We start from the raw sequence: 20,466 nt of genomic DNA on the forward strand, positions 1-20,466 counted from the left end.
TTTTTTCAACAATTCTCTATTTTATTCATCTTTAACAGAGTAGCTATTCATATATACACACACACACACACACACCATTAGTGGAAAAATCAACTAAAATTGGATTTTAAAAATTACAACACACATTCATAGAACATAGAAGGGTTGGAAGGGAACCTGGAGGTCTTCTAGTCTAAACCCGTTTGAGCAGGAGACCTTATACCATTCCAGACTGGTTGTCCAATTTCTTTTTTATAACCTGGCAATAAAAACTGTTCATATTTAGAAATATCAATTTTAAGAGAATATTAACTTGTTATTCTATACAGTTCATCTGAGATTGATCGGGTCTGCTCACTCTTGTTTGCAATTAATTGGATGCTTTCAAAATGATTCTTTAAAAATAACTTTTAGTATTAAATTCAAGGTAATGTTATAAAGACGTTGATACAAAGGAGGCAGATATTCCGAGTCAGTCGGGGTCCAGCACGCACTGGTCCACAATCTCCCGCAAACTGGGATTCTCCATTGCTGCTGCGACTCTCTCTTTATCATTGATTTGTTTGTTGACTGCAACACAATGGAAAAATTCTCAAGAAGCTTTTGACTGGAAACCAAGCAAATTTATCATCAAAGCAACTGCAATCCACCTCATAATATTAAAAGTAAACGTCTGTGGAGATTCTCAGTTATTCAGGTCATGGTTGTCCCAAAGGTGCTTTTTCAAAAGGCAACTGGACTTACTCTGTTTTTGCTTGAAGACATTTCACTTCTAATCCAAGAAGCAAAAACAAAGTAAAGCGCCTTTGGGATTGAGAGGGAATGATCAGGAGAGACTGGCTGGTTTTTTCCACTGTGTGCCATCAAGCCGGTATTGACTACACCCTTGTACAGTACACAGATTTTCTCCATGAAGTTCTCCTGACACCTTCCTTAAGCGCTTTTTTATTTTTCTCAGGATGTATTACCCATCAATCTTCCTCTAAATGAAAAATTATGGTAGCATCGTAATTACCACATGCAGTGGCATAATGTAATGGTAAGGTGAAAAGGTATGCAACTTTTTAATCTTTATTTTGCAACGGTACGAAGCAAATGTCTCACAATGGGCTTCACCTAGATGCATCAGCTCCTACCTGGTGGAAATTCTACCTGCCTAGCTATTCCCCAAGGAATAGTCTAAGGGACAACCTGGAGAGCATGACTTTAGGAAGTTCCCTGTGATGAAGGCCCAGCCTCCGACAACGGAATTCTCCTCTAATAATGACCTGTACACAATATTTGATGCAGCAGAGCGGGGTCTACCCTCCCACCCTTACCCACCCCCATGCATGAAACACTCAATTCAACCCATCTCTGGGTCTTCATTGTGGGGGAAAATGGAGGTGATCAGTTTTAAACAGATTTTTTCCATTAAAAATATTTCACTCTAACCACAACCTGAAGGCATACTTACTGTCTTCCTCAATAGAATGAGCCCCCTCTGATATGTAGATTTCCAGCTAATGAGACAGAAAAATGTCAGCTTAGAAACAGCTTTTGCTCCATTAAGAATCTGCATATTACGCCCCCCCCCCCCCCCGCATCCAGCTACGTTGAATAAATAACCTACACCCAACATTTCTGCTTTAAAACCAAGGGATTTCTTTTTCATGTATTTCTGAAAGAGTATGGCAATTATGCAAGTACTTCCTTCCCTTTTTATAGGCCCCTTTAAAGCAAATTTGAACTCAAAACTAATTAATACAAAGTTCAAATACTTATTTACTCCTTGAATTGTCTTATGCACTTCCATGCCATAACTACTCTTCACAGGACAATGTACTGGTCAAGAATTTGAATCCTAAGGGGCTTGGGGGTTTCTAATGCAGTGAAATTCTATTTTTTGATGAGTCATTTCTGGTTTGCACTCTTTCGAGTTGTGTGAATTCACAGTTCGGCTTAGCTCAAGGCAGCACAAGCCAAGTGAAAGCTAATGCCTGCTTCTGAGACCACACTCATGTGGATGGGGATGTTGTCCCTCGCATACAGCGACCAACCTGTTGGAAGCTGCTGATCGCTGGCTGTGGTGTCAGGGAAAAGTGGGGCTGAAGCAGCTAGCAAGCTTTTGCAAGGGGTTGACTCTTCTAGGCAAGCAGGCAGGCCTGGGGAGGCCAACTACTGGGGACCCAAGGAGGGAGGGCCACACTGGAGGTGGCAAGCCCCACCTCCCCCTTCACTCTCTGCTTCCCCACCCGCCCATCTTTTATTCTCCTATCTCTAGATTCTCATTTTTTTCATCGCTTATTGTTCTGTAACTTTGCTAGTGTTATATTTACACTGCTTTTTGTTTCTGTTTTATTGTTATCAGCCATCTACAGTGGCCCCATGGTGAGACAGGTGGCAAGGTTGACTCAGCCTTCCATCCTTCCGAGGTAGGTAAAATGAGGACCCAGATTGTTGGGGGCAATAAGCTGACTTTGTAATAATGCCACTTGGGGGGGACCCGAAAGCCCTAATAAGCAGTCATATACATAGAATGAAGGCTACTGCTAAGCACATTGGTTTGTGCTTAAAATTGTAAGCCGCCCTGAGTCTTCGGAGAAGGGCGGGATATAAATGGGATTAAAAAAAATACATCGAACAAATAAAATAATAAAATAATTACGAGATGTCCCTCTGGAACATCTCCCCCCCCCCATGTGAGGTTGGCCCCTACCCTCCGATCCTTTCCTGAGGGCCTAAATACATGGCTGGGCGAGTTGGCCTGGGGCCCCAGTGGGGGAATAGCCCAATTGAAAAGTGTAATTACCCGGCCATCGCGGCCCACCCTCTGGGAATGCCTTCCTTATAATGTGCATATGGGTGATGGCTGACTAGGATCCCCTTAGGCCTCTCCGCTTCTGCCTTCTTGCAAACAGCCTCTCTCCCGCAGTTGAGAATAGGCAAGCTGTGGATTGCCACCGTGCTACTCTTATAGCCCAAGCAGTGCCAGCAACAACGGCCTTCCAGGAGAACCTATCTCACAGTTCAATGGAGAGAAAAACACAAAGGACATACCTTGTGCTTGAAAGGTAAACATCGCTGAAGTTTGATCCTCAAACAGAGTCCTAAATTTTCATGAAAAAATACTTCAGTTTGCTTTTCAAACATATGACTCATTCTCTGTCTCTCAATTATTTTTTTTTATCAGAACAGCAACTGACCATGAGCCGTGCAGTCTGGTCTAACTTTTAGTGCCCTGGCTTAGCAAATATTTTGGGAGAACCTGGTTTCCTTCATTTAAAAAGGATAGGCCTCTGTACAAAGTCCATTTTTTCTCAGTGGTAGCAGATAACACGGAACAGCAGCTGTTGTCAACACATTGGAATGCTTTTCACTTAGGTAAGAGACTCTCCTGAAGTCACCTATGCTAGCTACATCCAGCGAGGGTCTTGGCCCTGCTTCAGTATAAATAGATGTTTATAAACGTCTGGTGCTTGCAAGCTGCCTATTGATTAAAATTATTATATCCTGAGGCAAGAAGTCTTCCCTTAGAAAATAAAATGAAAGGATGGCTTCAAGGACATCACAAAGACAAAATATGATTTGCTTGTCCCCAAAAGATGCAACCCCCCCAAAAAAAATTGGCTTATAGTTTCATGATGAACCATGATTTAATGCAGGTTTATAAAGTCCTTCTTGCTTTAACCATCACTTGTCATATCTGAGTCCAGAAGTCTAACATACTTATTTAATTATGCCAAGTTAAATTTGTACAACAGCCCGATAAAAACAACTATTGGCTGAGTCTTATGTGTAAGCCTAGCTATGCAATTAAACTAGGATTTGTTTTGGCTACCACGACACCCTTGCCCAGTTCCGGTTTCCTGATGGCTTCTGTACTGTGGGAACTATGGGGGCAGAATAGCTCCAAACAGGCTCCTGCATGTTTGGGTGTATTTGGTTGGGGGGGGGGGGTTGGTGCCTCTCCCTATGCCTCTGTTTCTTAAAGTGCCCATTTATGTACCTATTATGAAGTATGGCTGTATTTACCATTATCCTTCTCATCTTTTCTACTATCTTCTCCTATTGGTATCTTACAATTAAATTCCTTGCCTGTCCAATCAGACTTGGCCAACCAAGTGTTGTATTTCCTGCCTCTTCTATCCTATCCTATGCTTTACTATGACAGAGAATTGAAAGAGAAGAAACACACTTCTGCTCCCTGGCTGTGTCCGGAGGCCCTGGAGGAGGAAGACACAGGAGGGTTCAGCCTGGAGCTCTTCCCAAGGATTAAGCTATCTGAGCCAGCCACAATCTCCCCCCAAGGCCCACGGACGGCTTAGCACGGCTGCTATCTGGGCTTGGTCTTGCAAATAGATGAGGCAGTCCCTCTCGTCGTTTTACGCCCCACTTTTTTAGTTTTTAAACAAATCTCAGGCAGGGATTTTAATGAAAAACACAAGCTAAGCTACAGCTGAGAAAAAAGAAAACGAGTCCAGTAACAGTCGCAGCATCGGGCCCCTGGAAGGCAAGAGTCCCAGACGGGGCCGGGGGAAGCCCAGCGCTCGCCCGGCTGGACGGCCCGGCCCGGAAGGGGGCAGCTGCTCCGGCCTGGCCAGCGGGCCTGAAGCGGCGCCGGACCACGCCAGAGGCAGGGGCTCCGCTCGGGCTCCGGCAGCCAGCCAAGCCGCGCCGGGAACCACGGGTGCAGGGCAGCTGGCCGGGGCCAACGGGCTGCGGGATCAGGTGCGCACCGGCGCCCAGGAGACGGCGCGAGGGGCCGCATCCGAGCGAGGCGAAGGGCAGGAGCCCGCGAGCACCGGACGGCGCCCTGGCGGGGGAGCCTCCCGGGGCTCCGCGGCGGACTCGGCGGCGGTCCTACCGATGAGCGTGGCCAGCGAGCAGTGGGGCACGGTGGGCGTGAAGCGGATGGTGATCAGGCTCTGGCCCGGCGCGGTCTCGGCCACCTCCACGCCGCTCTCGCTCACCACCTCCAGCTCCTCCAGCGTGCTGGGCTTCTCGGGGTCGCGGATGCTGCGGATCAGATCTGCGCGGGGGGGGCAAGAGGAGGGGCGGGCTGAGCGGGGCGGGCCGGCGCCGCCCCTCCCCCCCCCCGCGCCCCCCGCCCGCCCCCCACCCCCCCACCCACCGTAGACCTCCAGCGCCCGCTCCTGCGCCTGCGCCATGGCGGCGGCCCGCCCGCTCTCGCCCGCGCGCCGCGGCGCCGCCTCCGCATAGCCCGCGCTCCCCAGCGCCCGCCACAGCAGCGCCAGCGCCAGCATCGCCGCCCGGGGCCTCCTCGGCAGGGCGCCCGCCGGCGGCGGCAGCAGCAGCCGGGGCTCCGTGCGCGGGGCGGGGGCGCGCTTTTCCGGCGGGGGCGGGGCGGCGGCTGCGCGGTGGCGCCGGAAGTCCCGCGGGACTACAGCGCCCGGCAGGCCTCGCGCGTCGCCGCCCCTGGGCGCCGGTCCGGCGGCGGGGATGGCCGAGCCGCTGCGGGTGCTGCTGCTGCCGCCGCTCGAGGGGCGCCCGGCCGGGCCGCTGCGGGCCAAGCTCAGCCGCGGGCGGGCAGCGCTGGCCGTGGCCGGGCCGAACGAGCTGCGCCTGTCGGGGCTGCCCTGGGCGCGGCTGCCCGGCGTCTCGCTGCCCGGCGCCTGGGAAGAGTAAGCGCGGCCCGCGGGGGGGGAGGGAGGGGAGGGGGCGGCCCAAGGTCCCCCGAGCTTCCCCCTCGCGGCGCCCGGAAGGGTCCCGGCCGGGGGGGGGCCGGGCGGGGGTCTGACCCGCGGCGCCTCTTGCAGCTTCGTCTGGGCGGAGGAGCCGTCGGGGGGGCGGCTGCGGCTGCTGGCCGTCAGCGAGGCGCGGGCGCTGCTGCTCTACGAGGCGGCCTCCGAGTCCGGGCGGTGGGACGCGACCCTCCTGCGCGGCGTCCCCGAAGAGCGGCTGCGGGCCCTGCTGGCCTCCCGGGACGCAGGCGAGTCTCCCCGGGCAGGGGCGGCGGGAAGGGCCCCGGGGCTGCCTCCGGGAGGGGGGCCCGGTAAGGTTCTGTTTTTGAAAGCTGCTATTTTCAGGCGTCTCAGTCTGGCTGCCGAGATTGGTGGATCTCTGCGCTGGTTTCTCTTGGCCTCTCTGTGCCTTTAGTGCCATCGCGAGAGAAATCTCGGAGTAAAATGCTCTGCTTTGCAGAAGTTGCACCTCTCGGCTAGTTTTCAGATGACGCCACTTAAGAACGGTCGTTCCTGGGAATAGAAGCTACCGGGAGATGGTCTCTAGGGCTCCCTTCTGCCCCCGGAGATTACGAATTAGGTCCCACCAATCTTCATCCAAACCTGTTTCTCCGGGTCATCTGTATGTAATAAAACCCTCCACCTAGCTCACCCCATATTCCTACTTGTGGCTGATAATGTGATAAGGAGAGAGAATACATTGAATCTGAATCCAGGTAAGATGGAAATACTGCTTCTTCTAGCTGATGAGCTCAATTCTACTTTATTGTAGGGCAGACATGTCAAACACAAAGCCGCCAGATCCGGCCCGCAAAGTGGTTTCATGCGGCCCGCGAAGCCATCCTGGAAACAGGGAGGGAACGGCCCCTGCTGCCTTGGCCCTGGCCCAGAGACCCTCCTGCCAGAGACCCTCAGATCTGTCCCACTCCTGCCCAGGCCCCCATAGGCACCCTTGATGCGAACGTTGTAGAGCTGGCCACGCCCACCCAGTAGGCCATACGCACTCTAGCCACGCCCACCCAGTAGGCCACGCCCACCTTGGCCACCCCCACCCCCAGGGCAACCGCAATGCTGATGCGGCCCTCAATGAAATTGAGTTTGACACCCCTGTTGTAGGGCTACATTAACAAAACCTTGCAAGTCTGAAAGTACAGTCTTTTACCTTTGTCTGATTGTTCCCTCTTCCCAAGGTCATTCCCAGCACTTGCCCTACCTACTACCAATGTTGATGGCAGTGTGGTTTTCTCCTTCATAGTTCCTTGATTAGGGTGTTGTTTTCTCCTTGATTGTTTGCCTGATGTTAATTCCTGCTTATCTGGGTGTGGAGGGCTGGAGAAGATCTGTTCCCCTCTTTGTTTTTTTCTTAGTATTTTTCTTCTCTCCTTTGAATGGTGTGTGAATATGGTTTATCCAAGAATTCCCTAGCTCAGTGATGGTGAACCTTTTAGAGACCGAGTGCCCAAACCACAACCCCAAACCCACTTATTTATTGCAATGTGCCAGGGCTGCATCAGGATTATGGTGCCCTGGGGGGGGCAGGGAGGTGCTTCTGAGTGCCGCCTCTGGCACGCAAAAACCAGGGGCGCAAAAATGGGCCACCGTGCTGCAGGGCGCTGATACAAGGCGCTGCACCACGCAAGAACAGGGCAGGGCTAGTGAGTATCATGCAGCCACTAGCCCCGCCCCATTTGCAGCATGCGCATGCTCGCGGCCCCGTGCACGCATGCATGCAAAATGCTTTCCCCTCCCTTTTCTTCCAGGCCAGCAATTGACAGTGGTTGGTGACCTCTGCTCTACCACCTCTACTTGAGCTGGCTCGTCGGCCGCTTCGCCTCCTTTGTGCTGGGCGGGGCTCCTGCTCTGGGCAGCGGTGGCGGCCTGATGGACCTGCTGTTGGCGGCGGCGCGCGTGCCAACAGAGAGGGCCACCTCTGGCACTTGTGCCATAGGTTCGCCACCATTGTCTTATGGGATGTTGGGTTGTTTCTTTGATAGTGGAACACTTAGTGTAGGTGTTCAATTCTATACTGAGTTGGACTCGTGGTGGCTTACATAGTAAGATATAAAACATTCAGCAATATAATAGTAAACAATAAAATGTTCATGGTAAAGTATAAAGTAACAATTATAGGAATTGGGAGAGATTGATAGTTTTTTTTAAATATCTGTCTTCAAAATTGCCGGAAACTATGTTGCCAATTTTCAGAAATTGGAGAGGTTCATGGGGCTGCAAAAATCATAATTATTTATAAAAATTGAAATTCCACAAGTGCTAGGTTAACAAGCTAATGGAATGTGCTTTTCTAAAATCAGTGTTTCTCTGTGCATGTTATTTCTCCATTACAAAATATAAAATATTCTTTATGTCCTCTTTTACAGACTTACTGTCTATTTCATCCTTGCAAGTGCTGTCATTTAAAAATAGCAGAGTGATACTGTTGCTCAACAACTTTATGATTGTACACCTCTTTTTTCCTGGAGGACCACTGGGGGAAGAGGTGGAAGGCTGCTTTAGGCTTGATTTGCCCCCACAAACTTTGGAAAGGACAGTGAATGTTACTTTCTGCAGAGGTATCATCTTCTTGCTGGATGAGACCGGATGGATCCGTATCCTTTAATATAAAGCTGGTGTTGGGCGAGCTTCCAAGGACTGTTGTTTGGCCACATCCAGGGTTGGGTATTGCTGAAATCTAAGAGTGGAAATTGATGCATTTTACCTAATAAAGATTTAGCATGTTAATTCCCAGCTGTATTGTGAAAAAGACAAAATGTGCCCTCTTGATCCAAGGGTTCTTGCAGGACACAGAAGGGTGAATGAGGACTCTATATCCCACGAGAGATATCTATATCTCTCTATCTGTATCTGTGAGGTGCCCACCCTTGCTTCAGGTTAATGTTTGCTTCTGGGCTGACCCAACCACAAGGCCCTTGTATCTATCCAACAGCTTCTCTTCTGCAGTCCTTCCTTGATCTTAGAAGACTCTTCAAGAGCCTTCAAAAATGTGCTCTAGATTACCACAAAACAATTTATTTTTCCTCCTGAGACTCAACAGTAGCATATAGATAATCATGAAGAGTGAAATGTTTGAAATCCTTGTAGCCATTTTGCAGGCCTCTGGTGGAAATTGTGCATGCTAATTATGCATCCTGATTGACTGAAAAAAATGCAGCAGTGATATGTTTCCACTGAAAGCAAGGACGGAGAGTTATTTCAGCAATTGTTAAAAGACTTAAGAAGTTAAGAAAAGAGTATTTCTTGTTATAATTAAATAGATCTATGGTGGAGGCTGTGACTCCGGTTGGGTCATCTTTCCCTAGATTGGAATGCAGCAGAATAACCCTGTCAGTTGTCTGACAATTGATCTTTAACTGCTGCATCCTGGTTTTCCTTCACAGAACATAAAAAGATTTCTTTTTTTAAAAAAAAATGGTAGTATTTTCCCGGCAGCAAGTTCTATTGAATGTATGGCTTACTTGATTTTCTGTGCACATTTACTCTAAAAATAAGATGAGATTGCCCAGTAAGGCTTAATCTGAAGCAGGCATACACATAGTTGTGCTCTTTGAAGGGTGTGTTTCTTGTTGGTATTTTTGTCCTGTTATTTCAACAGCCTGTGAACTTCTTTAACTTTTTACAAAGATATATTTGGTGCTATTGATGGTGCCTATTTGGCCCACATCAATGTTTCTCTCTATCAGTCACGGGGGCAAGAAGAGAGAAACCAGGATATGCCATTTCCTCTTGTGCAGCTAAGTATTTCATATGATCTCAGCGTGGCTGTGGTTGTCAGCCGCTCCAGCTGTGTTGCTGCTGTTGACCTCAACTTGTACTTCAGGTAGGTGGCCTGAAATGTTTGAAGGCTATTTTCCGAAGGCTGCCTGATTTCCAGCATAAAATTTGTTTATTTAGATGATTTATATGGCCACCCATCTCACTTGAATGATTCTGAGTAGTTTAAAAAGATTAGAAAGAGCATGAAAACCACACGTATAACTGCCCATGTCTAAGGGTAAAACAGTAACCCACATTCACAATCCCCCTCCCCCCCATCAACATCAGCAGAACTCATCTAACCTCTTGACCCAAATGCCTGGGGAAACATCCAGGTCTCCAGTGCCTTAAGCTAACAGGGCTGGGGCCGTCCGAATCTCCCATGGGACGCAGATGGCACTTTGTGTGAAAGGATGTCCCCTGCTAGAGCTGGTGGGCCAATGAGAGATATTGGTAAGGAGATCTATCTGTCTGTCTATTCATCCTTCCATCCGTCATCTATCCCCCCCTCATTGATATTTCATACTTCTCCATTGCCCATCTCCCTTAGACTTGGCTCCGGGTTCCCTGATTTCCTTTTGAAACCGTCCCTTATTCAGTGTTGAAGTAGCACCCACCATAGTTATATTCTGCTCATGCTCCTGAATTAGCCTTGATTTTCTGCTGGCACCACTTCAGAGTTGCCTCAGGCCTGGAAAATGATCTCCCACACTCACATCTGATTTTTACCGTGTTGATTAAAATGCCCGACTCACTTCCCGTCAAGGTCTTATCTTTACAAGGTCTTATCTCGCTGCAATGAGGACGGCGAAGTCTAATTACTTCACTACCCTCATCGCGTCCGCAGATAATCGCCCAGCCGCCCTGTTTCGGGTTACTCGCTCCCTCCTTCATCGGGAGGAGAGGGAGGATCCCTTGCAGGGACAGGCCGAGGAGTTCAGTCGTCATCTTGCGGATAAAATTGCTCAGATTCGGGCCGGCTTGGACTCTGACTGGACAGAATCTGACAGGGAGGATTCGAGTGGTCTTGAAAGTGTTATCTGGACTGAGTTCGATCCTATGACCCCCGATGAGGTGGACAGGATCATGAGGAGGCTGAGCTCTACCACCTGTTTATTGGACCCGTGCCCCTCCTGGCTGGTTTATGCAGCCCGGGAGAAGACACGAGGCTGGTTCCAGGCAGTAATAACTGCTTCTTTGAGCAAGGGTGTTTTCCCTTCTGCCTTGAAAAAAAAAAGGAAAAAAGTGATAAAAGTACAGGTAGTCCTTGACTTACAACAGTTTGCTTAGTGACTGTTTGAACTTACAACGGCACTGAAAAAAGTGACTTATGACCATTTTTCACATTTAATGACGGTTGCAGCATTCCCAGGGTCATGTGATCGCCTTTTGCGACCTTTTGACAAGCAAAGCCAATGGCAGGGCTGCTGGTGGCCAAGTGCTTCAGACCCTCCCTCTCTGTCATTCCAATCTCCCTCCCTCCTCCCTTCCTGTTTCCCTCCCTCCTTCCCTCCCTCCCTCTTTCTCATTCCCATCTCCTTCCTCTTGAGGGAAGAATTTGACACCCCCCTCCATATTTTCCCTCTTCCATATATTCATCAAAGAAAACCCTCCACAGACAGAAAAGACAACCCGCTGAGGGAACTAGCTTAAAAAGGCGTATTCCCCTTTAAGAATTAGCTACTGGCTAGAAAGGAAAGTTAAGGAGACAGCAGCCCCGTTTAAGAAAAAAACAAAAGCCAAATGTAGCAAGTACTGGCTGCTGACTAAGGCAGCCTTCCCAAATGATTCCATTCATTAGTAAATGAATGCTACAGGCAAAATCCATTCAGGACAAAAATACTTCAAAATCCCTTGCAGCAAAACCTACAGCTAACAATAGCAGAGCCATAGAATTAGAACCCAAAATCCAACATGGGACATCAGCCATCAGCCATAATGTTGTTGTTGTTGTTGTTAGCTGCGAAGTCGTGTCCGACCCATCGCGACCCTATGGACAACATTCCTCCAGGCCTTCCTGTCTTCTACCATCTTCTGGAGTCCATTTAAGCTCACGCCTACTGCTTCAGTGACTCCATCCAGCCACCTCATTCTCTGTCGTCCCCTTCTTCTATTGCCCTCGATCTTTCCCAGCATTAGGCTCTTCTCCAGTGAGTCCTTCCTTCTCATTAGGTGGCCAAAGTATTTGAGTTTTAGCTTCAGGATCTGGCCTTCTAAAGAGCAGTCAGGATTGATCTCCTCTAGGACTGACCGGTTTGATCGCCTTGCAGTCCAAGGGACTCGCAGGAGTCTTCTCCAGCACCAATCAGCCATAATAGAAATTGCCAAACACTTTTTAAGAACACAAAGCTCACATTGCACAAATCCCGGCACTTCAAAGCCACAAAAATCACATAAGAATCCTTCCAGTCTCCTGGTTTGTTTTTCAGCTGATCCAGAACCGAACTGCTGAAATGGCACTTTGCTTCTGCCAATAAACATCTCTTGAGTAGACGGCTTCCTCTCGCCTATTTCAAAAGGCAGTGCTTCAAGTATAGCCTCCTGGCTGGAAAGCAAGTCCCTGGCTTTTTCTTCCAACACTTACTTCCTGTCCGTTTCCCTCCTTCCTGCTCTCTTCCTCCCTCTTTCTCATTGCCATCTCCTCCCTCCCTCCGTGCTTCACTTCTAGCCAATGCTGCCTTTCTTCATTCCTCATGGAGGGTGACCCCTCCCCTGCTGCATTTCTTGCTTGTTTGCCGCTGCCACCTGTGTGCGTGCCTGGCACGGATGGCTGCCATAGAAGTTGTAGATCGTCTCCCAGCTGGCCTCTTTGATCTCCCCTCTCCCCCCTCCTTTTCCCTTTGGTGCAGCTCCAGTTGACTCCTCTTCACAAGGCTGTGTCTTTTTTCTCTCTCCCTCTCCCGCCCAAACTGCCTCCTTTTGTAGCCTCTCCTGTCTCTGCCCCCCTCCTCCTCCTTTCTCTTCCGGCTGAGCCAGAAGTGCCAATCACGGGGCTTTTGCCTTGCCCCAGCCGCCCTGCAGCCCCCGAGGACTCCCTCACGGCTGCGCTCATTGCCTCCCCCGCTACCCTGGGCTGGGCAGGGCCGCGTACCACCTGCCAGGTGCCAATGTCCCAGCGGTTGAAAAGCCCTGCTCTGAGGGTTCCTTGCTCCCGTAGTCAGGAGCTCCCAGTCCTGGCAGGTTCCCAGCTGATGTTTTCACCATGACCGTCAGCTGTTCAGGACACTCCAAAGCATTTTTCTGAATTGACCTGAGTTAGCTAAATTTGCTGTTGAATCCTTCTTCTCCAACTCTTTGCTTCTTTGCATCGGTATATTGTAATATTTGGATGATGGTTTTATGTTTGGATGTTTTATGGATGATTAAATCTTATTGAAGCTTGAAAAGTAAAGGGACGCTTGCCTTATTTCTATTTCCCCCTTTCCTCCCAGAGAATATCCTGACCATTTATTTTGCAAGCAGAGCTTTGAGGGGCTGGATGAAGATGACCTCAGTCGTTCAGGTTTCAGCAAGAAGCCCTTGCAGCCTTTATTTCAGACCGACAGGTTAGTCGGCCAAAGGTACTTTTATAGTGACAAGAAGAATTGTTTCATTGAAAAGGGTAATTCTGACATCTTCACCTGTTATATCATTGAAAATATAAAGATTTCTTGCTTTTTTTCCAGATCCCAGAAGACACCCCTACTACCTTTGAATGATATACACACACACAATTATTTTCCACATCTGGATATGGATGTTGAGTTGCCTTGGTATCAGCATCTTCTGCCCTTGGAACCTCTTAACTCCAAGACGTGGGACACTTCTGCAGCCTCCCTCTTTCAAGAGGTTGCATTTGTTCTTTCAAGCTCCAGAGGGAAAAATAATAAAACCGAAGACAGGCAATGGAAGAATATACATTTGAGTGACATGGAAGAGCCTGGGAATCTTGATTGTAAACACGTGACGGCTTTTCACGTGCTGTTCACTGTCTCGAGTGAAAGTGAAGGACTGACTCTTGTCCTGTGGGATTTGGTGACCCAGGATATCACACAGTCTTGTGTGGGGAAAAACTCCTTTTTTGTGGAATATACCAGGGAGGAACCACTATGGCTTGTCCTTTCAGGTGAGCATCTTTGAATTTAATTGCAGATAAATATTTTCCCCCTAGAAATAATTTCAGAGTTGAAATTGTTTTCTCTTCTTGACATTACTAAGAATGACCAAGGGAGCTGTGTTCAAGTCACTAGGACATCTTTTCTGTAGACAATGAGCAATATGGAAATAACTCCTCTCTTTTGTGATAATCCTTAGAGACTGGCCTCTTCTTGTTCCTGTTTGGCTTTACACAAGAGGAATTCTTGAACAGACTGATCATCTATGGAAGTGCTAGCACTGTAGATTCCCTTTGCCGCCTCAATAGATGGGGAAGGTGCTCTATTCCAGTACATGCCTTGGAGGTAAGGAGAGAAGCCTGGGGCACCCTCGTTTCCAGGGTTAGGGGTAGCGCTAGCACTTAAGACTTACAGAGTTACAGCCCTCTCTAAGCAGTTTGCAGAAGCAGTCTATTGGTCCCCCCCCAAAAAATAATAATAATCTGGGTCCTTATTCTGCTGATGTCGGAAGGATGGAAGGCTGAGTCAGTTGATAGGGCTCGCAACTTGGGCGTCCTCCTGGATTCACGGCTCAATTTTGAAGATCACATAGGAGCCGTGACCAGGGGGGCTTTTGCACAGGTTCGCCTGGTGCGCCAGTTGCGTCCCTATCTGGACCAAGACGCCCTACGCACAGTCACTCATGCGCTTGTGACCTCCCGTTTGGACTACTGTAACGCTCTCTACATGGGGCTGCCCTTGAAGACCACTCGGAGGCTTCAACTGGTGCAGAATGCGGCCGCGCGAGTTGTAATGGGGGTTTCCCGATACTCCCATGTAACACCTCTACTCCGCGAGCTGCATTGGCTTCCGGTTGCCCTCCGGGTGAAATTCAAGGTGCTGGTTATTACCTATAAAGCCCTACATGGCCTGGGTCCGGGTTATTTGAGGGAACACCTGCTGCCGGCATCAAACGCCCTTCGCCCAGTGCGCTCCCACAGGGAGGGTCTGCTCAGGGTTCCGCCGGTGAGAGATTGCCGGCGGGTGACACCCAGGGATAGGGCCTTCTCAGTGGGAGCGCCTGCCCTCTGGAACCAGCTGCCGGTGGAGCTGAGGACTGCTCCCGACCTCCGATCATTCCGCCGGGGCCTGAAGACCTGGCTCTTTGAGCTCTCGGGCCCAGGCTGAGGAGAAAATTTTAACTGGGGTTTTTAGTGTACAGGGTGAATTTAATGCTTTTTAACTGGTTTTAACTTTTGTATGTTTTGATTTTTAATTCCCTGTAAACCGCCCTGAGTCCTCAGGGAAAGGGCGGTATACAAATGCAACTAAATAAATAAATAAATAAAATAAACCTTGAGCTGGTAACAACTGAACTGGCATGTGGCTGTCAGCAGAAGTAGCCTGCAGTACTGCCTTCTAACCACTGCACCACCACGGCTCCACCATGGGTAGCAGTGCTATTGCTATTGCTGAGGATGTTCTCGGGGACTCCGACTTTTTCCCTGATGCCTGTGAAGCTGTGAGGCCTTGGCCATCCGTTCTAGAGCAGAAAGATTGATTCCACAGACATTTTGCTCTACTTTAAATGATTCTGGTATTCAACCAGTGGAGACACAAGATCTTCTGTTGACAAGACAAGAAAACGACTTGGTTAATTCCAGCACAATTCTTCATATGGTGAAGATTGTTGTGGTTTTTTTTAAGTATTACCATTTGCATTTTAGAGTCATCCATCATTTATTACCTTTAAAGAATTCTGAATCTTAACATGAATCACTGGTCCTTTTGCTCTATATTGCAAAGAAATATTGACTTCCTTGGTTCCTAGTCAATGTTAGTTACAAATCTATGTAAAAGTAAGCTGTAACTGGCACTTATTTTGTTGAACTCAAATATATTATATACAGGACAAATATATTACTTAGCATAGACCAGGGGTAGGCAACCTCGGCTCATAAAAGAGCCGAGGTTGCCTACCCCTGGCATACACCATATTCATGTTAAGAAGTTTGTAAGCAGAGAAGGAATGCTAGTGCTCAACTCCTCAAGAAAAAATTCCTCCGTGATGGGACAAAGGTTTGTCTCGATGTTGTGACAGCCAGATCTCTGAGAAGAGAGCTTAGGAAGTAAGAAGCAAAATCCATGCCTTGATGTTCCCTTGGACACTCAGGCCAGGCACTAATTAAGAGGAGTCAAAGTATTGATGTTGTATCTCTGTATAATATAAAAACTATATTTTTGATAATTAGGCTGGTTTAGAAAACCGACAGTTGGACACTGTGGATTTTTTCCTAAAGAATAAAGAGAACATTTTCAGCCTGCCTGAAGCAAGCTCTGTACAAGATCAGCCTGCAAATATTATGTCAGATTTTTACTTGAAGAGTAAGTAAATTATGAATGTTTACAATGATATTTTATAAACTGTGGTGTAAATACAAAGTAAACTGCATTGAATGTTGAGAGGGCACTCAGGGCAGATACCTGTGAATCCGAGGTCCCTGGGTTTTCAGAATGCTAAAAGGAATAAATTGCGTACAGCTAGTCCTCGAGTTATGAATGTAATGGAGCCTGCCAATTACATTCGTAACCCGAGGATTCGTTGGAGTGAATCACGTAAAGTGAACGTGAAAACTCCCAGCCTTTGCCCACACATTTGCTAATCGAATGGACGGGTCGTTAGGTGCACGAGGTATCTCGGGGGGGGGAAGGCCATGGGGGGGGCTAGTGATGGAACAGCCCACCTGCTTCAGACCAGCCAAGGACTCCCCCGTCCCACTGAGATACCTCAAGCTCCCCAAAATTGCTTCCCCCCTGATTCTGCACTTAACAATGGTGCTGCAACATTCGTAACCTCGGGACTGTGTTGCAAGTACACCACCCCCGGTGAGGTAACTTCCAACGGTCGCTAAGTGAACTGTCGTAACTCGAGGATTACCTGTATATCATTCTGACATCACTTTGAAGACAAATGTAAATTTGTGCATTTCTTAACTTGATATTCCCATTTTTCTTGGTTTTACTCTTTTTTCCTACAGGTGTTGAAGAATTGAGGCCAGCATTGGATTTACTTTGTAAGGCAATTCAAGAAAATGATGTGGAAACCCAGAGCAAGCATTTCTCTGAGCAGCTGTTGAACCTCACCTTATCTTTTCTTAACAAACAACTCCGTGAGATTTTTACGCACAGAGAAGGTAGAGTCGGTATTATGTATCTATTTGACTTGAATTGGTATTCTCTGTACCATCAACAACAAAATTTCTATTTCCGGAATGGGCTTATTTACAAATTTTGTGCTTCTTAAATCATTAAGGGAAGAAAGCAAGAAACAGGGCAGTGTGTAGGGTTAGCCTTAATACCCACCTGCTCAGAGTGTATTAAGTGTCTATAAAGCATCTAAAGATATTTTGCTTGTGGTTGTAAGTCAAGGAGTACCCCTAACTCTCACTTTTTATTTATCATAATATTTTACTTATTGTCTGGCTGAAATCTTGCAGGATATCACGATTTCCCCAGATTTCAGCCATGTAGAATTTATTAAAAGTTTTTATATTTCAATTGTTTAAAGTAGATGGATGGATTCCTGTGAAATTAGTTGATAGTGCCAACCACCTGAAAGGCCACTTGTTCCAAAAGGTATTTGGAAATACCTTTTTTCTAGGAGTTACTATTACCATCGTCTATTTTCTTTGCATACCAAAGAAAATTCAGAGCAGTACAGAAAAACAGTGTTATAAACCTGCAATTACTCTATCAGGTCTACACAAAATTGAATAAAATAATATTAAATGCTTTTTTAAAAACCTATTTTAAAAAATTAAATATATTTGGCTTCTAGAGTTACTGCATCCAGCAACTGGCTGGCTAGGTTGGAAATGATTTCCTCCAGAATATTCGTGTTGATACTGAAGAGCAGAGAGAATGGAGCTCTTGGGGACCCTGTAGCCCCAGAGGCAGCCCAAAATTTCCCCTCTGACTGCTTTGAGTAGCAATCCTAAAGATAAGGAGCAGCTACCTAGCGTAATGTACTGAGTTCCACAAGTATCTTACGATTGCTGGGATGGAATTCCCAGCTGTTGAGAAATTCAGTAGAAGCAGTCCTGCAGGTTTCCCCCTCTGGTCAGTCAGCACCAACAAGGCTGCTAACAGCCGGCCTGAGCCAGACAGACAAGAATTCAGGTTAGTTTCTTTCACACCCATCTGTAGTTAGCCAAGCATCACCTCCTGTATCCCCTTTCCCCCAAATGGGAAGCTGCTGCAGGACAGTGGCCATCTGCGCCCTCGGGCTTCTGAGAAGGAGAGCTGGCTGGCCCAGCCCCTTTCCATGGAGCTCACCTGACTCCTTCACTGCTGGCCGTTTCCAGCACAGAGGCAGGACAAGGACCGAAGGAGCAGCATCTGTCCTTTCTGACTCACAGCTGCCAGCAAGCCAAACCCTTCTCAGAGGGAGGGGCGTAGGGGTTTTGTGGTGGATAACTGTGCGGCCTCTGTAGTTGCCTTTCTCCCCAAGCAGCCTTTTCAGTAGCGCTACTTGATTGTCTTCCTGGTGCTCTTCACAGAAGTGGATGAAAATATGGTCCAGTGCATTGACATTTTAACCAGCTACATCACGAAACTCAGGACACTTATGATCAGGTTCCCTCATAAGGCATCTGGTGTCACGAGCCAGCCCTGGGATTCTGGAGATACCCTACCCCAAATGGAGCAGAGCCACTGGGAAACATTTGATACAGAGGTAAGCAGAGTATAGCTTGAAGATCAGACTATATCAGAAAGTCACACATGATCTCTGTTTATTAAATCCTTTCCTTACCACACGTACGCATAGCAGATTGGAGCCACGTACAGAGCCTCGCCTAAGTTCAGCACTTGAGTTGATTTCAGTGCGAAGGAGCAGAGTGGGGATGTAATTATTTTAGCAAGAGAGCATTTTGTGTATGTGAGAGAGTGAGGTTATAGCTATGAAAATATCCTGGTTTGTGCTAAAGTCATTTGGAAAGGTGAATCTGTACCAGGCATCGTCTCGTAAAAGAATACAGGAAGGCCTCCAGTGCGTCACTCAGCAGAAATGCTCCTCATCTAATGAGACGGTGCCTTGCTCAGCTCTTTTCAAGTTGTAAGGATAGACTTAACTTCAGTTGGGTTTGTGTCCCTCGGCTTTGATCCAGCATTCCTCTATTCTAACCCCCTCCCCACTTCCCTCTCCTCTCCTCAACCTTTCAAAAAAGAATACAAAGCTCAGGGTGCGTAGAGGGTCTCCTAAGGGGGCTTGAAATCGCTCATCATTTTATTTTCCAGCAAGCCGTTGCTGAAGCCCTTCTAAGCAACAGAGTGCCAGAGGCACAAACCTTTTTCCGTTTGACTCGCAACCCTGCCCAGGATCTCAGGCAGCTCACCCGGATAGGCCTGGAGATGGCTTACAAAAGCCTCCTGAAGAACGACATCAGGGAAGCTTCCAGACTTCTAAGGAACATGGTGAGTAATGGTGCCACTCCACTGAGCTCCATCTCAGCGCTTTGCTGTAGAGTATTTTCACATAGACAGATTTTGTATCTTCACACGCTGAGCATAATTATTTCTCCTTTGTTCCTCTGGGCTAGGCTCTAAATGGGAAAGGTTGGGGACATTTCTGCCTTCTTGACCCCGCTGTTTATTGACAACACACAGTTAAAAAGCCGTAGCCAAGGTCTCGGATCCTTTTGTGCCAGTGCAGAGAACTGTGCCAAGACTTTTCCTTATGCACATTTTTTTGCAAACACTCCTGTAGGAGAATTTCTTTTTCCTTTTGACAGGGCCTCAGTGTGAAGCAGCAACTGCACAAAATATGTTTCTATACAAGAGATTACCATGTCAGAGACTTCTTGGTAAGTTTAAGTAAAAATCTTTGCCCATGAAATGATTTCAGTTAATCATGCTTTTCCCCATGTATCCTAACCTCCTGAGATTGTTAATTTTTACTCAAATTTCAGATATGAGATTTGAGTAAATGGGTTCCAGTCTTAATAGCTGAAGTGGAAATTCAGCTGCACTGACATCATTTTCTGATCTTATGTAAGGGACTGGCAGCACTTCCCTTACAATGTTGTCCCTTTGTTCCTTGCCATGTTCAAAATTTGATTTAAAGGAAGCCGGAAAATGTGTGTGTCTGTTGGATGGAAAAGAAGCAACCTAAAGTTTTGTTTCAACTCTGTAGGTGAGTGCATTACAAGAGGAAGATGTTCTTCCTGAAGCAGAGAAGGAAATGATAGACTTTGTGCATGAGGTGGAAAATATTTATTCAGGCACCTTCCAGAGAAAGGAAAAGAGCACGGCCTGTTGCAGGTAATGCATCTTCAGTCTAAGCGTCTGGTCCCAGTGACTGACCCAGATCGGGCCTTGCAACGTTATCCTGGGACCCACGTATTTGCCTTCATTCATTGGTGGGCCATTTGCCAGAGTTAACCTGATGCATCTTTCCTGTTGCATATGGGCTCATTTTGTGGTTTGGCTTTGAAGGGTCGTGAAAGAGGTTTTGGAAAGAATAAATTCACTGGTTTCAAGGAAATGCTTGATTATTGGTTCTAGATCTTGGAGAAGAGAACCAGATGGTATCAATGTTGCTGCTTTGGATTCCTTTCTGAACTGCACTCAAGACAGAATTCATAACGAGGAACACAGAGTAATGCTAAACTGGGCTCAGTGGTGGTCTCCATCTACGCGGGAAAGGGTTCTCCTCGTGAGAGCTCAGGAAGGGGGTAAGTATTTGTTATGGGAGTGTGGATTTGCGGCTTTTTATTTATTTGTTTTTATTTTTATCCGCCTTTATTATTTATTCAAATACTTCAAGGTGGTGAACCTATCCAACACACCTTCCTCATCCTATTTTCCCCACAACAACAACAACCCTGTGTGGTGGGCTGGGCTGAGAGGGAGGGGGGGACTGCCCCAAAGTTACCCAGCTGGCTTTCATGACTGATTCA

General features: G+C 47.6%; 2 protein-coding genes across 3 annotated transcripts in view; one reads left to right on the top strand and one right to left on the bottom strand.

The window, feature by feature from the left end:
• On the bottom strand, positions 1-5,295 carry CIAO2A (cytosolic iron-sulfur assembly component 2A). The gene is made up of 5 exons (XM_081337153.1): positions 5,093-5,295; positions 4,826-4,990; positions 3,019-3,068; positions 1,436-1,481; positions 1-549 (listed from the first exon to the last, which is right to left on the bottom strand). Exons 1-5 carry the CDS (start codon positions 5,223-5,225, stop codon positions 452-454), a joined length of 492 nt encoding a protein of 163 aa, XP_081193279.1. The 5' UTR covers positions 5,226-5,295; the 3' UTR covers positions 1-451.
• A 126-nt stretch (positions 5,296-5,421) lies between these two features.
• The window catches only part of SPG11 (SPG11 vesicle trafficking associated, spatacsin), a gene marked incomplete at its 5' end in the record, with an annotated part of 43,515 nt that continues 28,470 nt past the window's right edge, over positions 5,422-20,466 (top strand). The window contains 14 exons of one of the 2 annotated variants that reach the window (XM_081337732.1): positions 5,422-5,603; positions 5,739-5,911; positions 8,042-8,269; positions 9,303-9,498; positions 12,866-12,979; positions 13,100-13,539; positions 13,728-13,873; positions 15,760-15,892; positions 16,546-16,701; positions 18,067-18,242; positions 18,806-18,982; positions 19,300-19,371; positions 19,701-19,828; positions 20,072-20,241. In XM_081337732.1, the coding sequence (XP_081193858.1) occupies positions 5,422-5,603; positions 5,739-5,911; positions 8,042-8,269; positions 9,303-9,498; positions 12,866-12,979; positions 13,100-13,539; positions 13,728-13,873; positions 15,760-15,892; positions 16,546-16,701; positions 18,067-18,242; positions 18,806-18,982; positions 19,300-19,371; positions 19,701-19,828; positions 20,072-20,241 (2,491 nt within the window). Of the gene's footprint in view, positions 5,604-5,738; positions 5,912-8,041; positions 8,270-9,302; positions 9,499-12,865; positions 12,980-13,099; positions 13,540-13,727; positions 13,874-15,759; positions 15,893-16,545; positions 16,702-18,066; positions 18,243-18,805; positions 18,983-19,299; positions 19,372-19,700; positions 19,829-20,071; positions 20,242-20,466 lie in introns of those variants that run through there. The other variant, XM_081337733.1, reaches the window with a different exon arrangement.

The sequence above is a fragment of the Vipera berus genome (genome assembly GCF_964194415.1).
Source record: "Vipera berus genome assembly, chromosome: 12".
NCBI classification, from domain to species: Eukaryota; Metazoa; Chordata; class Lepidosauria; order Squamata; family Viperidae; genus Vipera; species Vipera berus.

Excerpts from the sequence above, each read along its gene's own strand:
- CIAO2A (XM_081337153.1), bottom strand. The coding sequence starts at position 5,225 with ATGCTGGCGCTGGCGCTGCTGTGGCGGGCGCTGGGGAGCGCGGGCTAT. Across the intron at positions 4,991-5,092 it reads GCGGGCGCTGGAGGTCTACG|ATCTGATCCGCAGCATCCGC; the intron begins GTGGGTGGGGGG and ends CCCCCCGCGCAG. Across the intron at positions 3,069-4,825 it reads CTCGCTGGCCACGCTCATCG|GACTCTGTTTGAGGATCAAA; the intron begins GTAGGACCGCCG and ends ATGAAAATTTAG.